This window comes from Rhinoraja longicauda, chromosome 21 (genome assembly GCF_053455715.1).
Source record: "Rhinoraja longicauda isolate Sanriku21f chromosome 21, sRhiLon1.1, whole genome shotgun sequence".
NCBI classification, from domain to species: domain Eukaryota; kingdom Metazoa; phylum Chordata; class Chondrichthyes; order Rajiformes; family Arhynchobatidae; genus Rhinoraja; species Rhinoraja longicauda.
Window position 1 is genome coordinate 9,028,448 of NC_135973.1, and position 18,745 is coordinate 9,047,192.

At 46.9% G+C, this 18,745-nt stretch overlaps 1 protein-coding gene across 1 annotated transcript in view; it reads right to left on the minus strand.

The window, feature by feature from the left end:
* LOC144604175 (uncharacterized) overlaps nucleotides 1-18,745 on the minus strand; it is a 257,398-nt gene that overhangs the window by 122,984 nt on the left and 115,669 nt on the right. Inside the window, exons 24-28 of the mRNA XM_078418381.1 lie at nucleotides 16,269-16,449; nucleotides 11,992-12,147; nucleotides 5,106-5,239; nucleotides 3,134-3,292; nucleotides 1,328-1,508 (exon numbers count right to left, since the gene is read on the minus strand). Coding sequence (XP_078274507.1) covers nucleotides 1,328-1,508; nucleotides 3,134-3,292; nucleotides 5,106-5,239; nucleotides 11,992-12,147; nucleotides 16,269-16,449 — 811 coding nt within the window. The remainder of the gene's footprint in view (nucleotides 1-1,327; nucleotides 1,509-3,133; nucleotides 3,293-5,105; nucleotides 5,240-11,991; nucleotides 12,148-16,268; nucleotides 16,450-18,745) is intronic.

An 18,745-nucleotide genomic window follows, 5' to 3' on the forward strand; every position in this document is an offset into this window, starting at 1 on the left:
CAGAGAATTCACAAATTGAATTCAAAGATCTAGTGATTGCCAACTGAGCAATGATATTGCAAAGAATGGGATTTCATTCATCCAAAGAACTGTCACAAGATGCTTCTTATTCGTGTTACTATCGGTGCAGGGACAACTTCTGTTTTGGCTCAGGGTCAAACCAAACCTCTGCCTTGGACTAACTTCAAGTTCATGAGCATTTCAAGATATCTATTCACACGACCCACCCGTGGGACTGAACACGCTAGTTCAAATATTTCTCCAGCCCTATCAAACATTTTTGTGTCATTAACTGTGAGAAAGTATTCTGCATTGAAATCTCTACCAGAACCACACAGTTCATGATACGGGAAAATGGCCGTCACTTAAATCTATCACTGTTGATAATTAAAACAAAAATGTTTGCTTCACTTTAGTTTCAGTTTAGTTTAGCTTAGAGATACAGTGCGGAAACAGGCCCTTCGTCCCACCGAGTCCGCGCCGGCCAGCGATGTCCGCACATTAACGCTATCCTACACGCACTAGGGACTTTATTACATTTCTACCAAAGCCAATTAACCTAAAACCTGTACGTCTTTGGAGTGCGGGAGGAAACCAAAGATCCACACAGGTCATGGGCAGAACGTACAAACTCCATCCAGACAGCACCCCTAGTCAGGATCGAACCCGGGTTTCTGCCACTGTAAGGCAGTAACTCGACTGCTGTGCCATCTAGTTACAAAAAGCGATTTTTTTTCTGAACATAAATTGAATCGTACCTTATTTGTTCGGCTATATATCCCAATTACATTCATTTTTTTGTCTGAAAGTCTATTGACTTGAAGACTGGAACGACTAGGCTTGTATACATTGGAATTTAGAAGGATGAGGAGGGATCTTATTGAAACATATAAGATTATTAAGGGGTTGGACACGTTAGAGGCAGGAAACATGTTCCCAATGTTGGGGGAGTTCAGAACCAGGGGCCACAATTTAAAAATAAGGGGTAGGCCATTTAGAACGGAGATGAGGAAAAACGATTTCAGTCAGAGAGTTGTAAATCTGTGGAATTCTCTGCCTCAGAAGGCAGTGGAGGCCAATTCTCTGGATGCTTTCAAGAGAGAGCTAGATAGAGCTCTTAAAGATAGCGGAGTCAGGGGGTATGGGGAGAAAGCAGGAACGGGGTACTGATTGAGAATGATCAGTCATGATCACATTGAATGGTGGTGCTGGCTTGAAGGGCCGAATGGCCTACTCCTGCACTTGTTGTCTATTGTCTATTGACTTTCTGCTGTAAAAATAAAAGTATGTTGTCTGCTTGTGACCGACTGGCTGTTAATCTGCCCACCTTCCCATTTCTTTAGATTAGGTTTCGAGGTGTCTTTCCATTGAAGTCCAGCCTGAAATGGGATCTTGTCGTTGTAGAGTACTTTGACATGAGTGTTGCTCTCCGCATAATCCTGCAGCAAGTGGGAATGCTGCAGTTGAGTCTTGTAGTTAATTTGCTTCTCTGGAATTTGCAATGTGAACTAGACGAAGACAAAAGAGTTTGGAAGCTGTTAAAAAAAAAATCGAAGAACTGGAAACTTTGACATTCATGAAGTAAATTAGGTTTAGGTTTATTATTGTCACGTGTACCGAGGTAAAGTGAGAAGCTATGTTCTGCATGCTATTCAATCAAATCAGGTAATACTAAATGTAAATAGTATTTAAAAAATGGGAATTCTGTGAAATTCATTGCCACAGACGGCTGTGGTAATGGATATTTTTAAGGCGGGGATTGACAGATTCTTAGGAAAAAAAACTGCAGATGCTGGTTTAAATCGAATGTAGACACAAAATGCTGGAGTAACTCAGCAGGTCAGGCAGCATCTCGAGAGAGAAGGAATGGGTGACGTTTCGGGTCGAGACCCTTCTTCATGACAGACTAATGATTATTAAGGGTGTCGGGGGTTATGTGGCGAAGGCAGGAGAATGGGGTTGAGATGGAAAGATAGGTCGGCCATGATTGAATGGCAGAGCAGACTTGATGGGCCGAATGGCCCAATTCTGTTCCGATCACTTATGAACTACATTTCAAAGACATTTGGACAATAAATAGATAGGAAAAGTTTAGAGGGATTTGGGCCAAATGCGGGTAAATGAGACTAGCGTAGATGGGGCATCATGGCCAGCGTGCATGCGTTGGGCCGAATGGCCTGTTTCCGTGCTGTGTCACTCCATCAAAAAATGATTCCAAAGTAAGCACAAAGCCACTGGAATGTCATGATATTTTGACAATGCACTTCCACAAAGCTAATATTAACTGAATTATGTTAAAAAGAATGATTAATAAAATGGAACATTGTTATTATTATTATGAAGAAATAATGTCCTGACCAGTGAGATACAATAGGTTAGTGACCTTAGCCCATCACATGGGGACACTCCCACTGCCAGGATTAGCTGAAGATGTGTAGACTTAGAAGGTGAATTAAGCTTCTTTTCCACCACATGGTCATTTTTATCGATTCTCCTGAACTTTAGCTTTAGTTTAGATTAGTTTAGTTGAATTCAGAGATACAGCGTGAAAACAGGCCCTTCGTCCCACCGAGTCCGCACCAACTAGCGATCCCCGCACACTAACGCTATCCTACACACACACACACACACACACTAGGGACAATTTAAAATGGTGCCGAACCTAATTAGCTGACAAAGCTGTACGTCGTTGGAGTGTGGGAGGAAACTGACGATCTTGGTGAAAGGACAGTGTGGAGAGAGTGTCCAGCTTCAAGTTTCTGGGCACTCACATTTCGGAGGGCCTCACATGGTCCAATAACACTGCTGCGCTAGTCAAGAAGGCACAGCAACGACTGATCTACCTAAGAACACTGAAAAAGTCTGGTGTACCCCAACAGCTGCTGACGACATTCTACCGCTGCACCATAGAGAGCATCCCTGTGTGGTATCTCAGCTGCACGGAGGCAGAGAGGAAAGCTCTTCAGCGGGTAGTCCGTGCAGGTCATGGGGAGAATGAACAAACTCGGTACAGACAGCACCCGTAGTCGGGATCGAACTTGGGCTGCAAGGCCAGAATTAAGCTTCGTTTTCACCACATGGACATTTTCGTATTGATTCACCTGAATGGGTCAACCACGATGAACCAACTCACCTCCATGAAGTAATTGGTTAAGCTGAGGCTGGAGTCATTTTTGAACAACTGAGTGATGAAAATCTTTTTCCTGTTATTGATCTCGTCCCAGTGCTTCCCGTAGTTGATCTCCAGCTGTGTGTGAGTCCGGGATTCATTTTCCTCGTGTTGGAGATGAAGCTGTCAAGAGCACACAGATACCCTTTAATTAGTTTTGGTTTAGAGACAATAGACAATAGACAATAGACAATAGACAATAGGTGCAGGAGGAGGCCATTCGGCCCTTCCAGCCAGCACCACCATTCAATGTGATCATGGCTGATCATTCTCAATCAGTACCCCGTTCCTGCCTTCTCCCCATACCCCCTGACTCCGCTATCCTTAAGAGCTCTATCTAGCTCTCTCTTGAATGCATTCAGAGAATTGGCCTCCACTGCCTTCTGAGGCAGAGAATTCCACAGATTCACAACTCTCTGACTGAAAAAGTTTTTCCTCATCTCAGTTCTAAATGGCCTACCCCTTATTCTTAAACTGTGGCCCCTTGTTCTGGACTCCCCCAACGTTGGGAACATGTTTCCTTCCTCTAACGTGTCCAACCCCTTAATAATCTTATACGTTTCGATAAGATCCCCTCTCATCCTTCTAAATTCCAGTGTCAACAAGCCTAGTCGCTCCAGTCTTTCAACATATGACAGTCCCGCCATTCCGGGAATTAACCTAGTAGTGTGGAAACAGGCCCTTCGGCCCACCGAGTCTGCACCGACCAGCGATCCCCGCACACTAACACCAACCCTACACACACTGATTCACAATTTAAATTTAACACAAGCCAATTAACCTATAAACCTGTTCATCTTTGGAGTGCTGACGCATTGAATTCCTTACAATGCATAGGAAACCAATGGCAGATGAGACAGTAGAGGAAAAGGACAGGAGATGCTGGTTCATATACAAAAAGTAAGTGCTGGAGTAACTCAGCGGGTCCAGCAGCATCTCTGGAGAACATGGATAGACAATAGACAATAGACAATAGGTGCAGGAGTAGGCCATTCAGCCCTTCGAGCCAGCACCGCCATTCAATGCGATCATGGCTGATCACTCTCAATCAGTACCCCGTTCCTGCCTTCTCCCCATACCCCCTCACTCCGCTATCCTTAAGAGCTCTATCCAGCTCTCTCTTGAAAGCATCCAACGAATTGGCCTCCACTGCCTTCTGAGGCAGAGAATTCCACACCTTCACCACTCTCTGACTGAAAAAGTTCTTCCTCATCTCCGTTCTAAATGGCCTACCCCTTATTCTTAAACTGTGGCCCCTTGTTCTGGACTCCCCCACCATTGGGAACATGTTTCCTGCCTCTAATGTGTCTAATCCCCTAATTATCTTATATGTTTCAATAAGATCCCCTCTCATCCTTCTAAATTCCAGTGTATACAAGCCTAATTGCTCCAGCCTTTCAACATACGACAGTCCCGCCATTCCGGGAATTAACCTAGTGAACCTACGCTGCACGCCCTCAATAGCAAGAATATCCTTCCTCAAATTTGGAGACCAAAACTGCACACAGTACTCCAGGTGCGGTCTCACCAGGGCCCGGTACAACTGTAGAAGGACCTCTTTGCTCCTATACTCAACTCCTCTTGTTATGAAGGCCAACATTCCATTGGCTTTCTTCACTGCCTGTTGTACCTGCATGCATAGGTGACGTACAAACTCCGTACAGACAACGCATGTTGTCAGGGTCGAACCTGGGCCTCTGGCGCTGTAAGGCAGCAACTCTGCTGCTGCGCCACCGTGCCTTATTTCTGGAGAAAAGGATTTGCCGACTTTTCGGGTCGGAAAATCCTCTTCATCAAAGTATTGGTCAATAATTTTTATCAAAGAGCCGTCTGTGTGAGAGAGGTGAAAACTTACCCCTGAAAAGTCCCGACTGCAACTTAACTACACACGTGATATCTTAACAGTGCGCTTATCAGAACCGGCTGGATAAAGTACCTTGTGATTATAGGATGTGATCTGAGTGCAGTGAAACTCATGTTGCACTTGGAGTTTATACGTTTCCATCGGGCTTGCCTCTCTCTTTATTTTATCAGCCATGTTACATTCATGTTGAAGATTCAGGGCATCACCTTGTTTAACGGAAAATACAACAAATATTGTATCAGCAGATTCTTATCAGCTAAGAGAAGGTACATTTCACAATTTTGTGGATTAAATTTTGTAAATGCATTGAATCTCAATTCATTTACAAGCTAGGACAGGCCCTGCAGCTCACCTGTTGCCATAGAGTCACGGAGTGATACAGTGTGGAAACAGGCCCTTCAGCCCAACTTTCCCACACCGGCCAACATGTCCCAGCTACACTAGTCCCACCTGCCTGCGTTTGGTCCATATCCCTCCAAATCTATCCTGTCTATGTACCTGTCTAACTGTTTCTTAAACGTTGGGATAGTCCCTGCCTCAACTACCTCCTCTGGCAAGCTTGTTCCATACACCCACCACACTTTGAGTGAAAAAATTACCCCTCAGATTCCTATTAAATCTTTTCCCCTTCACCTTGAACATATGTCCTCTGGTCCTCAATTTCCCTACACTGGGCAAGAGATTATGTGCATCTACCAGATCTATTTCTCTCATGATTGTATATAGACCTTTAGTTGAGATTAGTTGAGGTTAATTGAAACATGCCTTTATTTTACTTGCAACCTTTCTATTTATTTTAGACATTAGACTTTCGAAGTACAGCATGGAAACAGGCCCTTCAGCCCACTGAGTCCATGCCGACCAATGTTCACCCAGTACACGAGTTCTATCCTACACCCACTGGGGACAATTTAAAATTCACAGAAGCCAATTAACCTACAAACCTGTACGTCTTTGGAGTGTGGGAGGGAAACCGGAGCACCCGGACAAATCCCATGTGATTACAGAGAGAACGTACAAACTCTGTACAGACAAGCACCAGCAGTCAGGATCGAACCCGGGGTTCTGGCGCTGCAAGGCAGCAACTCTACTGCTGCGCCACCGTGCCGCTCATTCTATTACATGCACGTTGACAACAACAGAACCCCAGGCCACAATAAGGCTGGCAGATTGGCGCAGATGGTAGAGCTGCTGCCTCACAATGCAAGAAACCTGGGTTCGATCCTGGCGATGGATGTGCTGTCTGTGCAGAGTTTGGACGTTCTCCATGTGATGGTGCGCGTTTCCTTCAGGTGCTCTGGTTTCCTCCCCCACTCCAAAGGCGTACAGGTATGTAGGTTAATTGGCTTCGGTTAAAAAAAAAAAAATTGTAAATGGTCCCTAGCGTGTAGGATAGTGAGAGTTATGGGCCAACCGCGGCCGAATGGGACCAGCTTAAATGGGGCATATTGGTCGGCATGGATCAGTTGGGCCAAAGGGCCTGTTTCCGTGCCTCATGACTCTAGAACCTCAAAGATCAGGACGTACTAAACTCTCCAGTCCTAAGGAAAAATCTTACAGATCGTCGTTAAGATAACGAAGACCAACAAGCTACTGGTCCCATTAGTCGATGTGTCCGTAAAGTGTGTGTTGGATGTGCCGACCATGAAGGTCCCATGTGGGTGTATTCCCTGAGGAAGTCCAACAGCTGTAGCTTTGTAAAGGGAAAAATTAGCCAGCAAAGACGTTCGTTCCACATTGCTATTTCAGCATCGTCTGCCAGTGTGTCTGTATTAATGCTGGGAGAGCACATCTCAAGATACTTACTCTCCCTCTATTAAGACCACTCCAGTGACTAACAGTCAGGGTCAGGCTTTGAAGCTGGAGTCTCTGGAAGTTCTCCCCACTGTGACTCAACGTTCAAAAGAGGCAAATGTGGGGAAAACAAAACAGATGGCAAAGTAGAACAAAAGAAAAACAGACAAAGATGGCAAATGTTGATGGAAACATCTTCTTTAAATTATAGGGTATGTTTTAAGAGATAATAAAATAAGCTAAAGACAGCACGAGCCTGTTAGTTATACGCTCTGCTGGAAATTAGAGTAACGTTACGCATGGCACCGTTTTCTCTTCTCCTCCCGTCCCAAAACTTGCAAAATTAATTTAAACCATCGCCAGCCCCGACGGCCACATGCTCTTTGCATCAATGTTAGTAAGTTGCCGCAAGTTGAGGTGCTATTGCCATGGAGTAGCTTGGGTCATTTGGGTCTCACTTGGGAAGGTAAGGTAGAAAAACTGGATAGGAATGAGATGAGATGCGGACAGAGGAGGAACTTAAGAGGTTTGCTGGAGCTCAAAGCAGAAAAGTCATTCACAGAACAGAGAAGAGTACAGCACAAGAACAGGCCCTTCGGCCCACAATGTCCGTGCCGAACGTGATGCCAAGACCAACTCTTATCTACCTGAACACAATCCATATCCCTTCATCCTTGTCTTATAATAATAATAATAATGCATTTTATTTATAAAGCGCTTTTCATATACTCAAAGACGCTTTACAGAGATTTAGAGAACATAGGGAAATGAATAAATAGATAAATAAGTAAATAAGTAAACGAACAGAGAAAGGAGACAGAAGGTGAGGTGACCTTCAGTGGTTGAAGGCAGTACTGAACAGGTGAGACTTCAGCGATGTTTTGAATGTGGTGAGTGTGGAGGAGTCTCTAACGGTTTGGGGTAGTGAGTTCCATAGGGTGGGAGCAGCGATGGAGAAAGCCCTGTCCCCCCAGGATCTGAGTTTGGTCCGGATGTGGGGGGATAGGAGATTGGCAGCAGCAGAGCGGAGGGGTGCAGGTGGGAGTGTGCCTGTGGAGGAGGTCGGTCAGGTAGGATGGGGCCAGGTTATGGAGGGCTTTGTAGGTCATGAGGAGGATTTTGTACTGGATTCTCTGGGGGATGGGGAGCCCCATGGTCCCATCTAAAAGCCTCTTCAGTGCCACTATTGAGTCCGCCTCAACTACCGCCATCAGCAGTGTGTTCCAGGCTCTCACCATTCTCTGTGTAAAAAAAGCTTGTCCCGCACATCTATATACTAAAACTCTCGTTTGTTACCTTGTTTGTGACTGAACTTCAGCCAAAACGGTACACGATGGCACCACCCTACCCACCATTGTCACTTTAGTGATAATGCAAGTAGTTTTATTGAAATCGGTGTTATATTTTTAAAATCAATCACATTTTAAAGTTTAAAAGGAGGGGAGGGGGAGGGGAGGAGGGGGGGAGGGGGAGGGGAGGAGGGAGGGAGGGGGAGTGGGGGAGAATGAAGAGGGGAGTGGGGGGGGGGGGGGTTGTGGAGACAGGGGACGGGGGAGAGGACAGGGTGGTGCACCAATGCAGGAAAGGTTTGGGCCCAACGGGTCCACTTGGTCTAGTCTCCTTTAAACTCTTATAGATAGCGGAGTCAGGGGGTATGGGGAGAGGGCAGGAACGGGGTACTGATTGTGGATGATCAGCCATGATTACAGTGAATGGCGGTGCTGGCTCGAAGGGCCGAATGGCCTCCTCCTGCACCTATTGTCTATTGAATTGCTTCCTTCTCTGATTCTGGCCCAGCTGTGGCTCTGGTTCAAGCTTAGGCAGTCGCTCTGCTGGAAATTAGAGTAAAGTTGCCATCCTTAAAATAAAAAGATCCGGCTGAACAGCCATCAATTCCTTCTTCAATAACAAGGCTATACATAGCGGGAGAGAGACACAAAGTGCCGGAGTCACTCAGCGGGTCGGGCAGCATCTCTGGAGGTAAAGGACAGGTGACGTTTTGGGTCGAGACCCTTCTTCAGACTGAGATGCTGCCTGACCTGCTGAGTTACTCCAGCACTTTGTGTCTGTCTTTGGTGTAAACCAGCATCTGTAGTTCTCTGTTTTCATCCGTTATGGGATGTTGCCAATTGTGTTACTTAGATACACACTGAGTTCAGCCCTTTGCAATGAGATTGCGGTGTGCTGCAGTAAGATGAGATATTGCTGACTCAATATTATAAAGCCAACGCTAAAGGCACATCTGAAATATCAAGGAAGGACAAAGTATCAAAGCTTTCGGCCTTACACTGAGTGTTGTTGTGGATCCGAGCTGCTCAGGGTGGACAACATAGAAACATAGAAACATAGAAAATATGTGCAGGAGTAGGCCATTCGGCCCTTCGAGCCTGCACCGCCATTCAATATGATCATGGCTGATCATCCAGCTCAGTAACCTGTACCTGCCTTCTCTCCATACCCCCTGATCCCTTTAGCCACAAGGGCCACATCTAACTCCCTCTTAAATATTGCCAATGAACTGGCCTCAACTACCTTCTGTGGCAGAGAATTCCACAGACTCACCACTCTCTGTGTGAAGAAATGTTTTCTCATCTCGGTCCTAAAAGACTTCCCCCTTATCCTTAAGCTGTGACCCCTGGTTCTGGACTCCCCCAACATCGGGAACAATCTTCCCGCATCTAGCCTCTCCAACCCCTTAAGAATTTTATATGTTTCTATAAGATCCCCCCTCAGTCTTCTAAATCCCAGCGAGTACAAGCCCAGTCTATCCAGTCTTTCTTCATATGAAAGTCCCGCCATCCCAGGGATCAATCTGGTGAACCTTCTCTGTACTCCCTCTAAGGCAAGAATGTCTTTCCTCAGGTTAGGAGACCAAAACTGCACACAATACTCCAGGTGCGGTCTCACCAATGCCCTGTACAACTGCAGTAGAACCATCCTGCTCCTAAACTCAAATCCTCTTGCTATGAATGCCAACATACCATTCGCTTTCTTCACTGCCTGCTGCACCTGCACGCTTGCTTTCAATGACTGGTGCACCACGACACCCAGGTCACGTTGCGTCTCCCCTTCTCCTAATCGGTCACCATTCAGGTAATACTATGCTTTCCTGTTCTTGCCGCCAAAGTGGATAACTTCACATTTATCCACATTATATTGCATCTGCCATGCATTTGCCCACTCGCCTAATCTATCCAAGTCACTCTGCAGCCTCCTAGCATCCTCCTCGCAGCTAACACTGCCACCCAGCTCCGTGTCATCTGCAAACTTAGAGATGTTGCATTCAATTCCCTCGTCCAAATCGTTAATATACACTGGTGAGGCCACAGCTGGAGTATTGTGTACAGTTCTGGTCACCACATTATAGAAAGGATGTGATAGCTTTGGAGAGGGTGCAGAGGAGATTCACCAGGATGCTGCCAGGGATGAAGGGCCTCGGCTATGAGAGACTGAGCAGACTGGGGTTGTTTTCCCTGGAGCAGAGAAGGCTGAGAGGAGACATGATCGAGGTGTACAAGATCATGAGGGGCATAGATAAGGTAGATGGCGGGGAACTTCTTCCACTGGTGGAAGGTTCAACAACGAGGGGACATAGATACAGGGTAAGGGGAGGGAGGTTTCGGGGGGATGTGAGAAAGAACTTTTTCACCCAGAGGGTGGTTGGAGTCTGGAACTCACTGCCTGGGGTGGTGGTGGAGGCGGGAACACTCACAACGTTTAAGAGGCACTTGAAATGCTACAACATTCAGGGCTACGGTCCAAATGCGGGAAAATGGGATTAAAATTAGACTGTGTTTGGTAACGGGCGGCGCGGACACGATGGGCCGAAGGGCCTTTCTGTGCTGTAGGACTCTATGACTCTATGACTATGACTGTAAATAACTGGGGTTCCAGCACTGAGCCTTGCGGTACCCCACAAGGATGGCATCAGAGCTCTGCTGCTTCTGCCTAAGATTATCATTGACGAGATGCTGGCAGTGATATCTCTTTTGTACAAACAAAGAACTGTAGATGCTGGTTAATACACAAAGCGCTGGAGCAACTCAGCAGGTCAGGCACCATCGCTGGAGAACATGGATAGGCGACGTTTTGGGCCGAGGCCATTCCTCAGACTGATTGTAAGCAGGGGAGAAGAAAGCTGGAAAAGGGGAGAGGCAGGACAAATTCTCCAGTTTTGGGTGACCTCTAACTAAACCCCTCTCTCCCCAACTCTCTTCCCCCCCACTCCTGTGCCCCACCTGGACTCCCAGCTATTTCTCCCCCTCTACCCCCCCCCCCCCCCATGCTATTTTATATGGAGATCTTATCGAAACGTATAAGATTATTAAGGGGTTGGACATGTTAGAGGCAGGAAACATGTTCCCAGTGTTGGGGGAGTCCAGAACAAGGGGCCACAGTTTAAGAATAAGGGGTCGGCCATTTAGAACTGAGATGAGGAAAAACTTTTTCAGTCAGAGAGTTGTGAATCTGTGGAATTCTCTGCCTCAGAGGGCAGTGGAGGCCAATTCTCTGAATGCATTCAAGAGAGAGCTAGATAGAGCTCTTAAGGATAGCGGAGTCAGGGGTTATGGGGAGAAGGCAGGAACGGGGGGTACTGATGGAGAATGATCAGCCATGATCACATTGAATGGCGGTGCTGGCTCGAAGGGCCAAATGGCCTCCTCCTGCACCTATTGTCTATTTTCCTCCCTCTGGCTTCACAATCCACATCTCCATAAACCTGTCTCACACCTTCTGTTCTTATCTCTGGCCTTTGTTCCAACCATCTGCCGATCAAAACCCCCCCTCACCAGTGCCGACCTTTTTCCTGCCATGCTGTGTCCTGCCTCTCCCCTTCTCCAGCTTTCTTCGCCCCTCCCCTTTCAATCGGTGTGAAGAAGCGTCTTGACCCGGAACGTCACCTGCCCATGTTCTCCAGAGATGCCGCCTGACCTGCCGAGTTACTCCAGCGCTTTGTATCCTTTAACCTGTTCACTGCCAAGTTGTATTTCTTACACACACCATTGGCCATGACCCGAGTATACCCAGGGCTGGCACTGAACAGGTTAATAATTGGTCTTCAGCTAGATTAGCGACGTCATTCCCAATGGCATTTAGTGTTCATCCTTCAGGACCAGTCGTTCCAGTTGCCACACTGTGCAATTAAGTGCAATTGTCCGCTTACCGAAGAGCCCATATCTTGCTCTTAGCGTTGAAGACCAAGTGGTTCCTCTTTGCTGCAAGAAGCCAATGACTTGGCAGCCCGCAATGCGTGGAAGGTAGGTGTCTGCCTCAATCGTGTACAGCCTTTGCTTCTCGTCAAGCTTTTGCTCCAAACGAACTGGACAAAGACAAAAGGAGAGCCAGTGGGTTATTTCCTTTCCCATGTGCGACAGAGTCATAGAGTATTACAGCGTGTAAACAGGCCCCTCGGCCCAACTTGCCCACACCGACCAACATGTCCCAACAACACTGGTCCCACCTGCCTGCGTTTGGCCCGAATCCCACTACACCTGTCCTGTCCACGCACCTGCCTAAATGTTTCTTAAAGGTTGCGATAGGCCCTGCCTCAACTACCTCCTCCGGCAGCTCGTTCCACACACCCACCACCCTTTGTGGGAAAAGTTACCCCTCAAGTTCCTACTAAATCCTTTCCCCCATCGCCTTAAAGCTATGTCCTCTGGTTTTTGATTCCCCTACTCTGGGCAAGAGACTCTGTACGTCTACCTGATCTATTCTATTTCTGTCAATAGATGAGTAGTTTTTTTATTTTACATTTAATGGGAGAAAAAATTTAAGGTACGTTTTCTCTGTCGCATTTCACTCAAATACTTATCAAAAACCACTTCTCGGTCAGAACTTTCGCCAGTATACCCACCACCCATATACACCCACCGCCCTTTGTGTACAAAAGTTACCCCTGAGGTTCCTATTAAATTTTTTAGCCCGCACACCGTAAACGTATATCTGCAGCAGGGCAGTTGGCAGCTGAAGGGATTCAGTGGATGAGACTGTGAGACAACCAGCTGAGGAGTCTGGCTGTGGGCTGTACCTTCTTGACACGGGCTGACTAGCTAGCTAGAGAAGCACAATGGCGCAGCTGGTAGAGCTGCTGCCTCACAGCGCCAGAGACCCACGGCTCGTTGTGGATTCAGTGGGATGAAGTGTCCATGTTGTATCTCAAAAACTAAACTCAAACAGTATACAAAGCTCACCCAAGGTTAGTGTAAGAAAATAACTGCAGATACTGGCACAAATCGAAGGTATTTATTCACAAAATACGGGAGTAACTCAGCAGGTCAGGCAGCATCTCAGGAGAGAAGGAATGGGTGACGTTTCAGGTCGAGACCCTTCTTCAGACTGATGTCAGGGGGGCGGGACAAAGGAAGGATATAGGTGGTGACAAGAAGCTAGAGGGAGATCTGGGAAGGGGGAGGGGAAGAGAGAGATAGAGGAACTATCTAAAGTTGGAGAAGTCAATGTTCATACCGCTGGGCTGCAAGCTGCCCAAGCGAAATATGAGGTGCTGTTCCTCCAATTTCCGGTGGGCCTCACTATGGCACTGGAGGAGGCCCATGACAGAAAGGTCAGACTGGGAGTGGGAGGGGGAGTTGAAGTGCTCAGCCACCGGGAGATCAGGTTGGTTAAGGCGGACTGAGCGAAGGTGTTGAGCGAAACGATCACCGAGCCTGCGTTTGGTTTCGCCGATGTAAAGAAGTTGACATCTAGAACAGCGGATGCAATAGATGAGGTTGGAGGAGGTGCAGGTGAACCTCTGTCTCACCTGGAAAGGATGTTTGGGTCCTTGGATGGAGTTGAGGGGGGAGGTTAACCCAAGGTTAAGATCGAACCTGGGTCTCTGACACGGTGAGGCAGCATCTGCACCGTTAGCGTGACCATGCTACTTGGCGGGAAGAGAGGGTTAGAGAGAAATGCAAAGAAGCCAACACAGAGAGGTTTGCTGCTTGTAGAAACGCTAAATACCAACATTACTCAGGAAAGGTTACAGAGAAGATTCACGAGGATGTTGCCAGGACTAGAGGGTCTGAGCAACAGGAAGAGGTTGAGTGGGCTGGGATATTCCTTGGAGCGCAGGAGGATGAGGGGTGATCTTATCGAGGTGTACAAAATCATGAGAGGAATAGATCGGGTAGATGCACAGAGTCTCTTGCCCAGAGTAGGTGAATCGAGGACCAGAGAACATAGGTTTAAGGTGAAGGGGAAAAGATTTAATAGCAATCTGAAGGGTACCTTTTTCACACAAAGGGTGGTGGGTGTATGGAACAAGCTGCCAGAGGAGGTAGTTGAGGCTGGGACTATCCCAGTTTTTAAGAAACAGTTAGACAGGTACATGGATAGGACAGGTTTGGAGGGATACGGACCAAAGGCGGGCAGGAGGGACTAGTGTAGCTGGGACATGTTGGCCGGTGTGGGCAAGTTGGGCCGAAGGGCCTGCTTCCACGCTGTATCACTCTATGACTCTGTGACAACAGGTGAGCTGCAGGGCCTGTCTCAGCTTGTAAACGCATTGAGACTCAGTTCGGTTCTCATCATCTGACACACAATTTAATGAAGTGGTCTAACATCCAGTGATGATCGTCCTGGACTAGTGTTCCAGGTTTTCAATGTTCCGTATCAGATATAAAAATGATGGATGAGGCAGCCAGCGGAAATTCCGCGATCTAAATCTCCATCTCAACGCGAGTCCAATAAATATTTCCATTGTACCATAAAAGCCACAAATGAGACAAAAGTAGGTCATTACTCATCACTCTATTTATATCACAACCTCTTTATTTTTAGAGTTTAGTCTTTTGAGGTACAGTGCGGAAACAGGCCCCTTGGCCCACCCTAGTCTATACCGACCAGCGATCACCCTGTACACTAACACTATCCTAACACACACGGGACAACTTGGCTTAGTCTAGTTTAGTTTAGTTTAGAGATACAGCGCGGAGACGGGCTCTTTGGCCCGCTGAGTCCGCGCCGACCTACGATCCCCACACACTAGCACTGTTCCACACACTGGGGACAATTTTACTGAAGCCAATTAACCTACAAACCTGTGCCTCTTTGGAGTGTGGGAGGAAAACGGAGCACCCAGAAAAACCCCACGCGGTACAAACTCTGAACAGACAGCACCCGTAGTCAGAATCGAACCCGGGTCTCTGGTTCATTGGCTTCTGTAAATCGTAAACTATCCCTGGTGGGTAGGATAGTGCTAATGTGCTAGTGGGTAGGATAGTGCTAATGTGCTAGAGGGTAGGATAGTGCTAATGTGCTAGTGGCTAGGATAGTGCAAATGTGCTAGAGGGTTGAATAGTGCTATCTCTAGTAGGTAGGATAGTGCTAATGTGCTAGTGAGTAGGATAGTGCTGTCCCTAGTGGGTAGGATAGTGCTATCCCTAGTGGGTAGGATAGTGCTAATGTGCTAGTGGGTAGGATAATGCTATCCCTAGTGGGTAGGATAGACAATAGACAATAGACAATAGGTGCAAGAGTAGGCCATTCAGCCCTTCGAGCCAGCACCGCCATTCAATGCGATCATGGCTGATCACTCTCAACCAGTACCCCGTTCCTGCCTTCTCCCCATACCCCCTCACTCCACTATCCTTAAGAGCTCTATCCAGCTCTCTCTTGAAAGCATCCAACGAACTGGCCTCCACTGCCTTCTGAGGCAGAGAATTCCACACCTTCACCAATCTCTGACTGAAAAAGTTCTTCCTCATCTCCGTTCTAAATGGCCTACCCCTTATTCTTAAACTGTGGCCCCTTGTTCTGGACTCCCCCAACATTGGGAACATGTTTCCTGCCTCTAATGTGCTAATATCCCTAGTGGGTAGGATAGTGCTGATCGCTGGTCAGAGCGGACTCGGTGGGCCAAAGGGCCTGCTTCCATGCTGTATCTCTAAAGTCTACTGTTTGGTTGCCATTGTTGCTTTACAGCGAAAACCTTGGTGTAAAAGTTATTTCAAAATCACCGCACGACAAGCTAAGACCTACAGAACAGCAGTAATTGCATCTGAAAATTATGTGGAGTACTTGAGAGGTTTTGAGATAGAAAGTGCAGGAAATCTCACATCATGAACAGTTCCATACGGAATGAGTTGGGAGCGATAAAGTGCACCTGTTCCACTCCCTGGAGACTCAAAGTAGGCTGAATAGAAACCCATTATCATTTCCATAACTGAAGAGTGGTAATCTCATAAACCCAAACATATTATTTATATTCACATGCTTCTGAGGCCACTTGTGACAATTGGGCTCAATTTACCGCCATAATTCACTGCTTTCACTGTTGATCTTGCAATAGACCATTAAAAAAAGATTCTTACAGAAGGTCACACAAAACATTATCTTTCCCTCTTTCACTTCATCGCCTCGGCTCCGAAATCAATTTTGGTCATCGTATTTCCAATTCCTTGCCTGGGCCAGAGAACGTCCTGTCACATTTGTACTAACCTGATACAGTAGCTGTCTCTTTCATTACATTGTTAAGTGAGACAAGAAATGTTATTTTCTGTCCGGGGACTCGGGTTACGTTGGCAGACAGCGTTATAGGAGTCCCATACTTCGTAAACTTGGCTTCCAGTTGGGAGAAAACCATCTGCTCTCCATCAAGACTTTGCAAGTTGGTCCATCCCTAGAACAAAAGGCAGACATCTAAAGTCCTATCGGCAAGGAATTCATCTACAGCGCTGCAAGGTAGTGCTCGTATATAGACAATAGACAATAGGTGCAGGAGGAGGCCATTCGGCCCTTCGAGCCAGCACCGCCATTCAATGTGATCATGGCTGATCATTCTCAATCAGTACCCCGTTCCTGCCTTCTCCCCATACCCCCTGACTCCGCTATCCTTAAGAGCTCTATCCAGCTCTCTCTTGAATGCATTCAGAGAATTGACCTCCACTGCCTTCTGAGGCAGAGAATTCCACAGATTCACGACTCTCTGACTGAAAAAGTTTTTCCTCATCTCAATTCTAAATGGCCTACCCCTTATTCTTAAACTGTGGCCCCTTGTTCTGGACTCCCCCAACATTGGGAACATGTTTCCTGCCTCTAACGTGTCCAACCCCTTAATAATCTTATACGTTTCGATAAGATCTCCTCTCATCCTTCTAAATTCCAGTGTATACAAGCCTACAAGTATATGGGGTGATCGCTGGTCGGCGCAGACTCGGTGGGCCAAAGGGCCTGTTTCCACACTGCATCTCTAAGGTCTAAAGAATTCACAAGCCTATGGGACACGTGCTAAGATGACATTGCAGAGAGGACCTGTGCCAAACGGATTCAATAACAGTAACTAACTTTTAGTTTAGTTTCGATTAGAGATACTGGACAGAAACAGGCCCTTCGGCCCACTGAGTCCGCGCCGACCAGCGATCCCCGCACGCTAACGCTATCCTACACACATTAGGAACAATTTACAATTATACCAAGCCAATTAACTTACAAACCTGTACGTCTTTGGAGTGTGGGAGGAAACCGGAGATCCCGGAGAAAAGCCACGCAGGTCACGGGGAGAACTAACAAACTCTGTACAGACAGAACCCGTAGTGAGGATTGAACCCGGGTCTCTGGCGATGTAAGGCAGCAACTCTACCGCTGCGCCACCGTGCCATAAGGTCATAAGGTCATAAGGAAGAGGACCCATTCGGCCCATCAAGTCTACTCCACCATTCAATCATGGCTAATCTATCTCTCCCTCCTAACCCCATTCTCCTGCCTTCTCCCCATTACCTCTGACACCCGTAGCCGGCCAAAGTGTTTTATTTTTCTACTGTCAGACACAATGGACATTTTGATGGAATACTCACTAACTACTTGCCTGATACAGCTCAATAACACGAGTATCGCAGTATCATGCAGGTAAAGGCAGCCCACTGGATTGGCATGATGGCTCACTAAGGTTACTTTGAGAATCAATTATTAATGCATGGCCATTACGCCTTCATCACCTCCCGTCTGGACTACTGCAACAGCCTCCTCTATGGCGCACCCTCAAAAATCATCAATAAACTTCAATACATTCAAAACTCCGCTGCCCGTCTACTCACACACACCTCGATCCGTGACCATATCACCCCCGTACTTTATAAACTCCACTGGCTCCCCATCCCCCAGAGAATCCAGTACAAAATCCTCCTCATAACCTACAAAGCCCTCCATAACCTGGCCCCATCCTACCTGACCGACTTCCTCCACAGGCACACTCCCACCTGCACCCTCCGCTCTGCCGCTGCCAATCTCCTATCCCCCCACATCCGGACCAAACTCAGATCCTGGGGGGACAGGGCTTTCTCCATCGCTGCTCCCACCCTATGGAACTCACTACCCCAAACCGTTAGAGACTCCTCCACACTCACCACATTCAAAACATCACTGAAGTCTCACCTGTTCAGTACTGCCTTCAACCACTGAAGGTCACCTCACCTTCTGTCTCCTTTCTCTGTTCATTTATTTATTTACTTATTTATCTATTTATTCATTTCCCTATGTTCTCAAAATCTCTGTAAAGCGTCTTTGAGTGTATGAAAAGCGCTATATAAATAAAATGCATTATTATTATTATTATTATTACTCTCCTTGGCTAGACACAAAATGCTGGAGTAACAGCAGGTCAGGCAGTATCTCTGGATAGAAGGAATGGGTGACGTCTCGGGTCAAGACCCTTCTTCAGACAGGGAACAGGGAGACATAGAGATATAGAAGGGTAAGGTGTGAAAATGAGAGATCAAAGGGGGTGACGATCAAGGAAAATGTAAAATGGATCATTGTTAGCTGAGGGGATGGTGACAAAGAGGCACACAATCAGTAAAATTTAATCAGGAGCAAAGTAAAACTAATCGGAGAACTAGGATGGGAGAGGGATGGAGAGTGAGGGATAGCAAGGGTTTACTTGGAGTTAGAGAAGTCAATGTTCATACCGCTGGGCTGTA